At 39.6% G+C, this 14109-nt stretch overlaps 1 protein-coding gene across 3 annotated transcripts in view; it reads left to right on the forward strand.

Moving 5' to 3' along the window:
• The window catches only part of ctnnd2a (catenin (cadherin-associated protein), delta 2a), a 328733-nt gene that overhangs the window by 235876 nt on the left and 78748 nt on the right, over nt 1–14109 (forward strand). For all 3 annotated transcript variants that reach the window (XM_084746984.1, XM_084746983.1, XM_084746985.1), the window contains one exon: nt 3229–3442. In XM_084746984.1, the coding sequence (XP_084603110.1) occupies nt 3229–3442 (214 nt within the window). The remainder of the gene's footprint in view (nt 1–3228; nt 3443–14109) is intronic.

The raw sequence follows: 14109 nt of genomic DNA on the forward strand, positions 1-14109 counted from the left end.
CACTTGTAGACATTCACACTGACATATGTTTCTTGCTTTACTCATGCCAGATGTGTGAGGTTTCCACTGGAGACAAAACAATGCGTGCCAGACGTAATCACAGGAAAAAGCCTGGAAGTGATTTTATTGCACTTTACTGTTCCTGTCAACTTGTCTGTACGGTAAACTCCACCCATCTGGTGCCTCACGATGAAACAGACAGAAAGAATTAGTGCCAGCACTTAATGTCCCAGGTCTGGGGTAGAACATGCAGAAAAATAAAAGAGGGTTTCGAGAAGCCTGATTACGCAGTTAACTGTGAAAAACTTTCTTCGTGTTATCTGGCTGAGTAACTCTGGCTGTTGCAGTACTCCAGAGATTAAATAAAAGTGGAAGCGTGAAAGACAGGCACTCTCTTTCTCTTTCTAACACACACACACACACGCATACACACTAGTTGCTCTATCCGTGTTGCAACTAGTCTCCTGGTGATCACAGCAGCCTGTTTCTGGTGATTAGTACTACACCCCTGTCGATTGGACTAAACACGGGTTGCTTTAAGCTCTTTGGCCCCCTAAGGCCGATGAAGATCCCTGCAGTGGAGATGCGATGAGGGAGGGTTTAAAAAGCACCAGCATGGGAGGAGGGAATGTGTTGCACCGTGGGGGGAAGGCATTATGTGTAACACCAGAGTGCCCTCATTGCTGTCCCTACTGGGCTAACAGTCCTGACTGCCTTGTCTTCTCACAGAATTAGGGTATAATCATAAATCTACACTGATTGGTTTGTTTGTTTCACTCTCTTTCTAAGTGTCTTTGTGTGTATTTACATAACAAATACAAGAATACATACAGTATACAGTATGTGCAGAGGAGGTGGTCACATACACACTGAGCAGCGTGCAGATTAGGGGGAAATCTCCACTGACCTTTACAGAAAAATAAGGCCACCAGTAAAATACTGTATGTATAATTATTCTGTGGCTGCTTTTTGGTGGCAGGCATGCATATACTTCTATGAAAAACACATACAGAGCTTGGTGAGTCTGCCACTAAGGGTATTGACACCCTTGTTGAGAACCCTCCTGACTTTCATAGTGAGTCATGCCAACCGGGAGACTTTTTCGTAACACAAAATACAACTGCTGTTATCCACAAGGGCCTCCAAAATCAATAAAATATGAAAGCCCATTGTAGTAGCTTTAATTAAACTTTAGTTAATAGTTATTTCACTGTTAACAAACAATTGAATAATAAATTATATTACTTATTAATTATGTTATCATCTGTTATTTTATCATTAACTTGTGTAATATGAAATAAATAGTACATAAATAATAATGATAAACTAATATGTTTACTTATAATAAAAAGTTTATTGTTGCACACATTCTAACATTTTACAATGTATTTCAAGTATTTGTTAATGATTACCAAATGATTTGTGAACCTTTAAGAAATCATGGTTAAACATAGCATAGTAAACATCTATAAATATTATTTTGTTGGCTTTCACAAAGTTGCAATTGATGATTTAAATACCTATATGTACTTAGATACATTACTCATATATGTGAATTTACTATAACTTGTTTATTTTAACCCAAAGATAGTCTTTTCCTAAATCTAGCCCTGAAGTTTTGTTGCCTAAAACTACCCAGGTAGTTTTTGTGCCTGTGTGTTCAAAGTCAGGGGTACTTACAGTGTCATAGTTTGACACATATAGTTACTGACTAAGCTGCCGGATTTGACAAGTTGTAAGTGAGACCATGTTTGTTATAAACATTGTCTGGATGGTTATTACAAAGTTGCAACTGATGTTTATACAGTAATAATTTGCAAATGGTTAATAAACACTGTAACTTAACTAAAGTTTAATTGATTATCAACTTGCCTCTTATTAATGATGGTTATTATAAAGTGTTACTTAGATACGTTTCAGTATCTGCACTTACACATTTGGTAAAAAATGTAGAAACACAAAGATAATCTAGTCTTTTGTAACTTGTAACATTAAATTTAGAACCTGATAATTACATTGAATTGACATTTACTTTCACTTAATTCATTTACATTTGAATCACAGGACAAATCTAAGAGTGGCAATTCAGAGGTCTGGAACCAGGGTTTCAAGTTTCCTGCCTGTACTGATGGAAATCTTTTACTAAGCCTTTTAGTCCCAGTGTATAATTATCCTTGATTATATGTTCAAATTCAAGTGTGGTATTATGATCTGGAATTTAGCAGAGGATAATATGGTGCTACAAAAAGTGTAAAAGTTGTGTTTTGTAGACATTACGTGTTATGGCTATGTGACAAAATCTACAGTACAGTACAGTAGCTCTACAGTCACAGCTTATGTATTTTTAAATTTAATTTCTCATGATCTCAGTATAAAATTGGGATTTATGTTTTTTATACATGAACAGTTACCAGCATGCCTGAATCTAACAAACACACATTTTCACCATTATTCATGGTGCATACTAAAATAGTATAATAGTGTTATATAAAGCAGTTGAACCAGTTGTCTATTTTGAGACACAGTAAGTTCCTCCCACCTTCCTTTTCAGATATCAGAAGCCAGAAGTATCAGTAGTAATAGGTTTGTTTGTTGTAATGTGCATGTTCATGCAACGAAACATGAACCAGACAACTGAAAAAGACAAGTGTAGGCAGGATGGACACACAAGCACAGACAAACACTTACAGGAGCAGATATAACATGTATTAAGGATGCAGGGAGAAACAAAAATAAAATGTTCAGAAATCAGGTGATAGTACAGCAGACGGACAAGCAGGAAATGATTCTAGTTTTGTTGGATTATAAGCAAAGCTGGAGTCACAGCTCTTTTCCTTCCCTCATCAGTGTAATTAAGTGTCATTTTGTGAAAGTACAGCCATTAGCTGTGTCGTCGTATGTTTAATGAGTACACATCGAGTTATTAATCTGATTGGCAGGACTGACAGATACTGTAGGCCACTCACACACCCATACTGTACACACACACACACACACACGACAGCATCTACCTGCACAGACACATAAACCAACTGTTGACCAATATTTTCTGTTGGCAGATGTTAATTTCAATTTAAGCACAGTAGAAGAATAGAGACTTTGTTCATTAGTATCTTTATAAGTCTATATAAGTCTATGATTGAATTTTTGTTTGTTTATTATATTAAACTCATTTACATAAAAAGCACAAATGTATTTTTCATTCAGTACAGTTTCTTTGATCCTCAGATCCGTAGACAGGGAGGCATCCAGCTCCTGGTCGACTTACTGGACCACAGGATGAGCGAGGTTCACCGCAGCGCCTGCGGAGCCCTGAGGAACCTGGTGTACGGCAAGGCCAACGATGAGAACAAAGTGGCCCTGAAGAACTGCGGGGGGATTCCTGCCTTGGTCCGCCTGCTGAGGAAGACTGGAGATGTGGAAATCAGAGAGCTGGTCACAGGTACAGTATCACCTCACTCCTCCCTGCAGCTGCGCTTATTTTCCTGCGTGACTCTGCTCCTGTGGCCTCAGGAGAGGTTATAATGGTGTGTGTGTGTGTGTGTGTGTGTGTGTGTGTGTGTGCGTGTGTGTGTGTGTGTGTGTGTGTGTGTGTGTGTGTGTGTGTGTGTGTGTGTGTGGACAGAATTTGATATATGAGGAGATGGGAGGATCACACCTACACCAAATCTGGTTTATTTGATGTACCTCTGCAAAACCAACAAACATTGCAAGAATGTTAAGAGAGAGCAAGAAAAAGAAAGGTCATCTTTCTTTCTTTCTTTCTTTCTTTCTTATTTTTTGCTGTTGTTCATTTCATTATAGTTTATCCAATTGACTGTGTTGTAATTCTTTTGAATTATCTAGATTTGAATCATTCAAAACATTAATGGAGCAATATGTAACAGTTGTGTGTCCAAAAATTAGCAGTCCAAATATCGAGTCTGAGCCATAGACTACATATTAAATAGATTGAAATCCTATTTAATATACAGTCTATGGTTGAAGCATCAGTCAATGTAAAGCTAAGCTCATTATCCTGAAAACAAAAGTCCACTGCTCTGAAAATTCAAACTTGACTTCAGTGGCTGCCTACCATCTGCCTGCCAGACTTCATTAACATATTGATGAATTTAACTGTTATAAACAGCTACTCTTTCTAACATATTATTAATGATTTCTTACAACTTGTAAACAGACACTAACCCATTCAGTGAACTGATCATTTGACATTAGTTTGAACTCTAATTCATGTGAAATGTGCAAACAAAAATACAAGTTAATTGCCAGAAAAGACATTTCAAAGGAGGACACTATGGCTCTTTCATCTCTGATGACATATCATGGCCAGTTTGTGATTTATTACAGTAAATATATTACAGATTTCTCCTGAAATACTATGGTACCGGGTTATGACTCATACACACTTTTACAAACATGTGGTCAGTGTATTCTAGTTTCATCTGGCCTTGACAGTGCCTGCAGTTTTAGCTGAGTGATTTTACTTCATGGAGAATTTATACATTTAACTTTGACTGAAAGAATATTCTTAAGAAAAGCTTACTATTCACTCTGCAGAAGCCAAGGCTGTTCATCTTGAGCTCCTTTGGATACCAATAATATTTGATATTCAATCAGAGTTCCCCTCACCGGACTGATAGAAGAATAAGAATGCAGCTGAAGCAGCGAGGCAGCCAACACATTTTAAAAAATCTTTTCTCTTTACTTATTTTTCCAAAGTTGTAATGCAGTATAATGTGTTATAATACAGTGTTCTCTGCGTGGGCACATGGATGCAATCATTGAAATGCGTTCACCTAACATTCAAGTCAAGTCCAGCAAGTGTGGTGTTTTCAAATCATTGGTCAATCTTGTTTTCACCTCAAGGGCATGAGCAATACAAGTTAGCCAGTGCACTGGAGACACACACATCCAGCAGTGCACACACCCACACACACGAACTTAGAAATGCATGTCCATACACACACAGATGTACAGTGCATTTTATGGAGATGCACACCAACATCTATGTAGGCACAAGATGTATTGATTAAATTTGAACACCTACCAAAGTACACACACACTACATGAGTTGATATAATGTGATCTCCATTTCTCCTGAAATTGTGTGCAATATGCCTCCCACGAGAATTTAATATTCTTCTACAGGCCCTTTCGTGCTGCAGCAAACACAAACACATGCACTGTGTCCCCCTCTGCTTAGCACAGACACACAGATGCTCATGTTCACACGCACATACACCACCTCAAGCATATATGTAATCTAAATGTGCAACCAGTTATTTTCCATCATGGTATTGGTTCTACAGCCTCAGGACAGGTAATAATGATGAACCGCTGTGTGTGTGCATGTGTGTGTGTGTGTACGTCTACGTGTACGTCTACGTGTATGTAAAATGTGTTTGGGCATAAGTGACAGGATTCAGTCTGTAAAAGCTAAAAATCTATGACACTAATGAAATTCAGCAAGTTAAAATTAGTGTCTCATTCACGACGAAGACACTCACAAGACGCTGGCAGACTAAAATAAGAGTTGGATACAATTTGTATTAAAGCTTGATCGATATGGGATTGATTGAGACCAATAATAATACTGATTTTGTCACTGGCGATATAGTGGCACAACTTTGCACCAATATGACTATGCAGAGGTACTCATGAGGCTGTTATTTTAATCAAATAACTTTATTAAAGAATGTTATATATCTTGTTCAACATGTTTAATAGCTTTAAACATATATTTTTGGGCTTTTGGGCTTTTAATTTGTAGGACAACTGAGGATTTGATTGATAATGGGGAGAGAGATGTTAAATAATTCAATACATGCATAAGTGAAATAAAACAAAAGAACTGAGAAAATAAAGAAGAATAAAGAATATTGTTTTCTGTGTTAAATGTTCTGTAAAAAGTTTTCATATCAGTAAATATTGGTCACAGATTGGTATCAGAGATATTCTCCACCTATGTTCTCCTCTCCTCTTCACAGCCTCCTCCTCCTCCTCTCTTCTTTATCCATATGTATGCTGGTCTTCTCTGTGGTTGTGGTTCTGTGTCTTTCATCACATTTGAGCTTCACTGTGTGTATCTGGACTTGTATCACCAGTGTTCTCTCTCTGCCTTTGCTCAGACAAAACCCCTCGTTGTTGCACCAGATTGGCCATGAGATAAGGGAGACATGTTCGTGCTCATACAAGTGGATTGGACTTTCCCAAAGATAACGTGCAATCACACTCATTCACTCATACACACACAGCCTCAAACAGACACGCAAGACACACACACGAAAACCTCACATAACCCACACCGAATACTGAGATAAAGTCGTGGGCCCCCCTCATGTTCAATTTGACCTCTGACCCCATTGTTCCTCAGCAGGGAACGAAGCTCATCTTCAAGCACACGCACGCTCAAACATCCATCCCCAGACGCATCCCCATAGGTCACTCGCTCTCCGGGGAGAATGGGACCTGGTGGATCACGACAATGACAGCCGGGATCTCTGTGTCTTCTTTCGCGGACCTCCTCGAATACTGATAACAGTCCAGGAAGGAAGGAAGGAAGAATTATATTTTCCCAACCTTTTCACTGTTAATGACACTGCTGTCACAGGTTGATGGAGGCAGGAAATACAGCTTGAAAAGCAAGAACAATTAGACTTGCAGGTGGATTGTTGAGCAGAAACTGAAAAGATGGAGGGAAGCAAGCTGTTACTTCTTTTCCCTCTCAGACAAGCTATTGACAATGAAGATGGTGCAACACAATTTGAGGAAAACAGGGAAAATGCAACAACAAATGAGAGAACAGTGATTAGCAAGAAGGATGAAAAAGAAGGGAAGGAGGACTGACTAAACGCAAGGAGGAAAGACGAAATGGAAAACAACAACGGGTGCTATTCTACCAAATCATTTCCACCATCTGTGTGCAGATTCTTGTTGCAAAACAAGTTGTATTTTTATTCCACATAAAGAAGCAAGAATACGCACCAATCAAAATTCACAGAAAGCACATTTAGTGTTGACTCTAAGCCTTACATGTCAGTGATGACAGTCACCAGACTTCGCCTATAGGGACATTCTGCCACCTTAAAGAACATCACGACAGTGCTGCAGAAACTAGGAGATTAAAAACACAGCTTGGAGATGGAGTGTGTGTGTGTACGTGTGTGGTCTGTAAGGAGATTAACAAATGAATTAAATGCACCGCAAGTCATACTGCATCATATTTTCAGCTCTGACTTTTATAAATAGTCAACCTGCACAGACACACGCACACAAACACTGTGAAATTCTATCTTCCTTTTCCCTGACTCTGCCTGTCTTTGCCCTTTTCTGTCTGGCTCTCGCTGCTGCTGGCTGAGTGAATCAGTGTCATGCATGACTCTACCCTGTTGTCTGTTTACTCTGGTATTTAGCATAGAACTCCACATTTCAACTGCTTTCATGCCACTGCAGCCATATTTTGCAGTCTATCTTCATTTGCCTCACGGAACACCCTGCTGGAGCTGTAATTCACCACTTGAAACTGTTGCGTAATTACTCTGTAATTCAATTAGGCATGTGTTTTAAGTGTTTTTTTGTCACAAACAGAGAGAATGAGTTCAGTGTATTAAATTTCTTTTTTATGCTGCATTGGCCATTGACACAGTTTTAATTAAATGTGTCCATTTTGCCAAGAATTTTTGTACAGTGATACAACGCTTGTGTGTTCAGATTATTTCCATTGTGTTGGCATGGAAAACCAGTAACAGACATACTGAATATATATAAATAGCAGTGTTTCGGATACAATTTCTTCCTTAGCTTTGTGTATTGGCCGATTGTATTGGTTTTTTCACAGCTGTATAGGACTAACCTTGCATGGAATGTGATTTGATTGCTATCATTGTAGTATGGCCTGGCTCAGCTTAAACCTTTTCTAAAACATGAACAACAGAGAATTAATGTCTTAGAACTTGACTTCGCCAAACTAGAAAGGCAAAAGTTGCACGGGACACTGCTGAAACGTGGCAGGATCCTGTTTCATGGTTAATAAATTGCATTTCAGCCAGTATTGGAAGCCGACTTGACAACTATTTTAATAACAGATCTGTCATTTTTCAAGAAATATTATTCTTCATAATTGATTAATTAATATTTGTCAATATTTAAAGACTAAATGAGTAGTCAATTAATCAGGACAGTAATCAACAGATTAATCGCCGATGATAAGAATCATTTGTCGCAGCCCTAATGAATATGACATGGTTTAGCCACAATTTTAAGAATACCAGACTTGTAAAAAATATTTCTCTAAGACATAATAAACGTAGGTGACAATAATTATTTCAAAGATTGATGGTTGAATTTCTTGTACTGGATGGAAAAAGTGAAGGCCAGAAAATTACGAAGTAACATTTTTGCCTGGTCTGACATCTGTTATCCAAGTAATGTTGGACTGGAGTTGTGATTGGCAGCTACCAGATCAGTCTACCTAAAAGTGTTGAAACTCCTTCCATATGCCAGTGCTGCAAATACCATAACAGTGTTTTACAAAACAGTTAATTAGCACTTTAAAAAAACGAACCCTTGTTAGCTCCTCTGCACTGATATGTTGAAAGAAGGCACTGGATCTATTGCTCTGCCAAATTACAGTCCTCTCAAAGCTTGACCTTCATTACTAATTGGTGGCTAAATGATTTGAAAGCAAGCAAATGGCAGCTGGTGACCACCAGAGGTTCATCAGGGGCAGTGGTGCATGCTCAAATTACATCAATAGACACAATCCTCAACTGCTGGACTCAAAAAAAAGTGGTTGTGCTGGAGTCATAACAAATCAGCCTCCTCATTACTGCCTCTGTGTTGTCAGCTTCGTCAAAGCACTTCCCTATTCTCTGTGATTAAAGAATCTGTTTAAGTCTGGGGAAATGAGACAAGCCATACCTTTTCTTTTTTTTTTTTTTTTGGTGACCGGAAAAACCTTCCCTCAACAATTTACCATATCTCCCTGTCGTTTCTGAAGTTTAAATTTAGACATGCTTTATTGGCTTCCTGGGTCTCAGCGTGTGAGGTAGATAGGACAAAGTTAAGGCTTCCAGGCCTGTCAGTAAAAGTCTGGTCGATGCAGAGGCTTTGGGTGTCAATAGGAGATGCTATCCCTCCTCGTGGGCTCACCTTGAGGCAGTGGACCGTGACATGACCCTGCTGCAGCTGCTGCTGTCTGCTCTGAAATGGTTGTTGGGCTGGGAAATTACTGCAGAGGAAAGTCATGTGTTCAAAATGTGGCCATTTGTGCAAATATTTTCAATTCTCAAAGGCATGCTATACAGACCTGTATAAAAATAAAAACCCCACAATCATCACTTAAGACCCACTTGAGGTGTGTGGTGGTGTCTGTATCTGCAGAGACCCTGTATTAAGCCTGTATTTTCTCGTTTTCTCATTATTTTGCTGTGTTTGGGACATTTCTATGTGTCAGCCTTTGGGCAGTGGTGTGTAGCCCCCAGCCAATACAGGTTGTGAGATTGGGACTCCTCTGCAGAGAGAGCTACACACATGCATACAGTCAGAGCAGACTGAGGCTACATCCACCTGCTACGTGTTCTTCTTAAAATGCATACGTTTTGCTACGTTTCCACCTAGTGTCCACACTAAAACAGAGATGTCTGGAAATGCTGCTGGCCCCATTTCAGTTTTAAAATTCAGGCGTTGCATGTTAGTCTGGACAGGCAGAAACAGAGACTTTTGGAAACAAAGACACAGACTCCCACGTGTGCTTCCTGATTGGGTCTGTCAGTCACAACGTGTCATTCTCTGACTCTTCACACTATGAGCCTGCAGATGCTGTGAGGCTGGCTGTTGTTTGATTGCTTCAGTTTTAATTAACTTTTAGTAAATGTTCTTTTAAAACTTTATTTCTGTGGATGTCCACTTCATAACTGATCTTCATCTGTCTATTAATCTGAGCCTCAGTTACCCCACACTGGATTTTGCTGTCAGCCAAGTCAACAGCCATGGCAGCCAGTGATCAAGTGCCAAGCATTACCATTACTGGTGTTTTACCCATAAAGACATTAATTTATTTTGTGGTAAAGTTGAACAACTGACGAACAACTGATCTACAGTTCGACATCACTCGTGGACTTGCTGGGTCTGATTCTGGCATTTTTGAGCTACTGACATCTACTGTGCAGACATCACAATATAATACCATCCTTTACTAGGAAACTATTCACTATGGTTTCTGTTCCTTCAAGGCATGAATCACTGCTCCGTGTCCAAATCTCCACGTCCCCACCACTGTTATAGTACTTGCCAAAGCCACTTTAATTTAAGTCAAAGCTCGTAACCTTCTTTCAGGAATGCTGGAGGACAGAGCTCCATCAAAGTCATTATGATGATTCCTGTGGGGAAACAGGACGCCTTCACCAGGATGACTTTTTGCTGCTGCTACGATGCTATAAAACTGTTAGTGTCCTGCAGAAATTTCTGTGTTGCATTTCCACCGTGGGAGGCACAGGCGTTGACAATTTACCACACAATACAGGACTTTACCTAGTGCTGACAAATGTTTTCCACAAACCTACTGCAGGATGTCAAGTTGTCTGACCCCGGGCTCAAGTCAGCGATTGTTAACCTGCTGCCACCTATAACATTATCCAGTATCAATATTTCTTTTTGATTTGTCATTGACAGAGTTTGTAGACACATTAACTATGTAATTTGTCGTCTTTAGCTTTACTCATCACCAGGGTCTGACCCCGCGGCTAACTAATTCACATTGAGTCGCGCAGATGAAGGCTGTTTAATAAAACATTGCCACTTGAGGCCTAACAGGCCTCATTCTCCCCTTACAAGTCATACTCTCATTTATTCATGAATTCATGCAATCATCTCCCCATTTCCCCAAACCACCCTGCTCCTAGGAAACTGTCCGTCAAGCGTCTACGGGGAACTATTCAGAGGAGGGAGAGGAAGAGATAAAGACAGGGAGAGGGAAAGGAAGAAAACACAGACACACACGCACACGCTGGCACACACACAAAGGCTCTAGTATGATGTCATTGTCTGTTGGTCACCTGATGTTATACCCAGGACACTGGGCTTAGCGAAGCATTACAGATCTATGTTTCTAGAGCAGGCAGGTGTGTGTGTGTATGTGTGTGTGTGCGCGCGCATGTGTGTGTGTCAGCCTTGAATTTGGCCAATGTTAGACAGTGGCAGCCACAATGTCCTTGCCCCAGAAAACACTGAGGTGTCTGTTCTTTGGTGTTTCTCCCTCCTTCTGCTCAATCTTTGTCTCTGCCTATTTCTGCAGAAAAATATGATCAAAATTTGAAGACATTATGCAGGAAAGCACAAATAATGCGATGGAGGCGGATGTTTCTTCTACCCGAAGATACTCGTTAGTATTCTGGAAAAAATAATCAACAAAATGTAAATTTTTACCCAAGTACTTAATTTTAATATTATAATAATATTTGATATATTATGACATTAATATAAATACATCCAATGCAAAACAGAATCAGTCAAATAAGTTTAAGAAACTTTTTTCAGGCTCTTATTCTATAGTGTCCCCCAGTTAAAGGGGGTGTAGTGGTGGTGGTGGGGTTCAGGAAATATATATCATGATTAATTATATATCCATATTGATTAAATTAGATGCTTTGAATGCTCAAAAATGAATGAATGCCAATGAATATACAACAGACAATACAACATTTGCCCGAGTTAATGTGACTTCAGGGTAAGGTTGTCAAAAATATTGATACTTCAGTGCTCTTCGATAGCACATAGTTTAAAATAATAAATATTATCCCATTTTGTGTGCACTAGCTTTTTGTTCTTTTGGTTGTGGTACTGTAAGAGACAAGTACTAGTATTATTTTGAAAGTATAAAGTTCTGTCATCATGACAACCATGTCCTATGACCTATTTCTGGAGACAGATACAGATAATGTCGTCTCTGTGAAACTCTAGTTTGCGTGTATTTTCATTTGATTGTGTGCACGTTTATTTGTTAGAGAAGCCAAAGACAGACAGCCGAGGGTCTTTTTTTTCCAAGCCAGCACACAGGTTCTTGTCAGCTCATCAGACAACACTGTTTTAACGTGATTGCAATCACACACTGAAAACACTCACCACTTGAGAAACAGACCAACACAGTTAGAAAGAAAGAGGCAGAAAGAGATGTTTAAAAGCACTGAGGTTTATAGCTGAAGTGTTTTGTCCAATACGTGTAACTTCACCCTTACTGAAGGCAAGTGAGTGAGTGTGTGCGCGCGCGCGTGTGTGTGTGTCCGTGTGCGTTTGTGGACGTTTGAGCTTTTACCTTGGTTTGAAAAGAGCCCATGAGAGGAGAGAGATTGAGAGGCAAGAGAGAGGCTCGAGATGTGAAACAAGAGGCTGATTAGTGAAAGTGAAGGCAAATGTGGCTACACTCCCACACACACACACACACACACACACACGCACACATGCATGCATGCACGCATGCGTGCGCGCACACACACACACACACACACACTCACACATACAGAGTGTGAGCACTTGATTGCTGCCAAACAACATACAAGGTCATCGCCTTATTATCACCCTCCTCTTCTTGTCCTCTCAAGCTCTCTCTTTCTCTCACGCATGCACACACACACACACACACACACACACACACACACACACACACACACACACACACACACATTGTTGTCCTCTTTCACTCTCTTTCTCGCCTCTTTTTTCAACTTTTCTCACACATCACACATCTTTGCCTTTACTTGTTTTATACTTGGTTAGACTTGATTTTTTGCTTACATTTGGATCTTCGCTCTCTCTATAACTCCCATTAATTTTCTTTCCCTTCAGCTCCCTCTGTTACTGTTTTTCTCACAAAAACATTTTGTTGCTTGTTTAGTTTCTACATAAGATTTACCTGTAATTTTATTTGAGACTAACAACTTTAATTAGGAATTAACCTTTCTGCTCCTTAACATTGCATTGTTTTTTCGGTCTGTGAATGGCTTTCATTTGGCTTTGTTCTTCCCTCTGTAACATCTGCTATTCTTTAATGTTATTCTCTCTTTCTCATTGTTTTCTCCTTCCCTGTCTTTTTCTTGGCCTGATTTTCCTCCCATCCCTTTGTCTGTCATTTGCAGATTGTCATTATGACTGACACTAGCGCAGTATACTGTAAGGCATCAAGACAGGCGTTGCTGTTGGCGACGCAAAGCTGGCTGCTTGTCAAGACCCAGTGCCTTCACGGCAGTTTGTTTGCAGTATTACAGTGAGGCGAAACTCAACTCACATCCATTATTAATGGCACAACCTTCCATTTTCTTTATCTTTTTATTAGATTATATTAGGGCTACCCCACTGATAGTCAGAGACTCGAATCAGACAGACACCCCTTGAGTAGATTTCCTGGTTGCAAATTTGCAAATTAAGTTATTTTTTGTGTATTTTTTATAGTTTTTTTTTTTTTTTGTAGTTTCTTGAAGTTTTTATTTGCCCATTTGCACAGGCAGGTCAGAGGTCAGAGTTTAGCAACCTCCCTGGAGCTTTTAGGAATTCAGCTCAACTTCAGTATTGCTGCTGTTTCAGAGGACAGACAGTATGTGTAATCACTACTGGATTGTGCATATTGTGGTGTGGAATGAACAGGACATCTTTTAGCCGCCTGACAGCCTCTATGAACACGGTCCATTGCTCACAGAGCACAGAGTGTCTTGAGTTGTGCCCATATTTTACACATTTGTGTGGTAACTGTGAAAATGAATGACATCTGTCATCTGGGACCTGTTACATCTGGAGCCTGACACCGAACACGGGAGAAATGATGACCTTCAACACCGCGGCTTTTCATAGTTTTTCGTAGTAAAAACGTGTTGAATGTCTCCTCTGTTGTTTCAATCTGTTCCTGTTTGCCTAAACCATCAGTCAGCTCCACCAGCTCCCTTCCCCTCTCATTAGTTTTCTATTTCTGTGTCTTTCATCTCTGTCGCCCTCTGTTTCACACATTTTTATCTTATTGTTTGTTACTATATCTTGTTTTTTATCTCTTGCTCTCTCAGTAGGGATGACCAGTACAAGCAGCAGGGACTAATTTACATATTTGGAATGCAAGAATGCTGATGG

The sequence above is a fragment of the Lutjanus erythropterus genome, chromosome 21, assembly GCF_056507025.1.
Source record: "Lutjanus erythropterus isolate fLutEry1 chromosome 21, fLutEry1.hap2, whole genome shotgun sequence".
NCBI lineage: Eukaryota > Metazoa > Chordata > Actinopteri > Lutjaniformes > Lutjanidae > Lutjanus > Lutjanus erythropterus.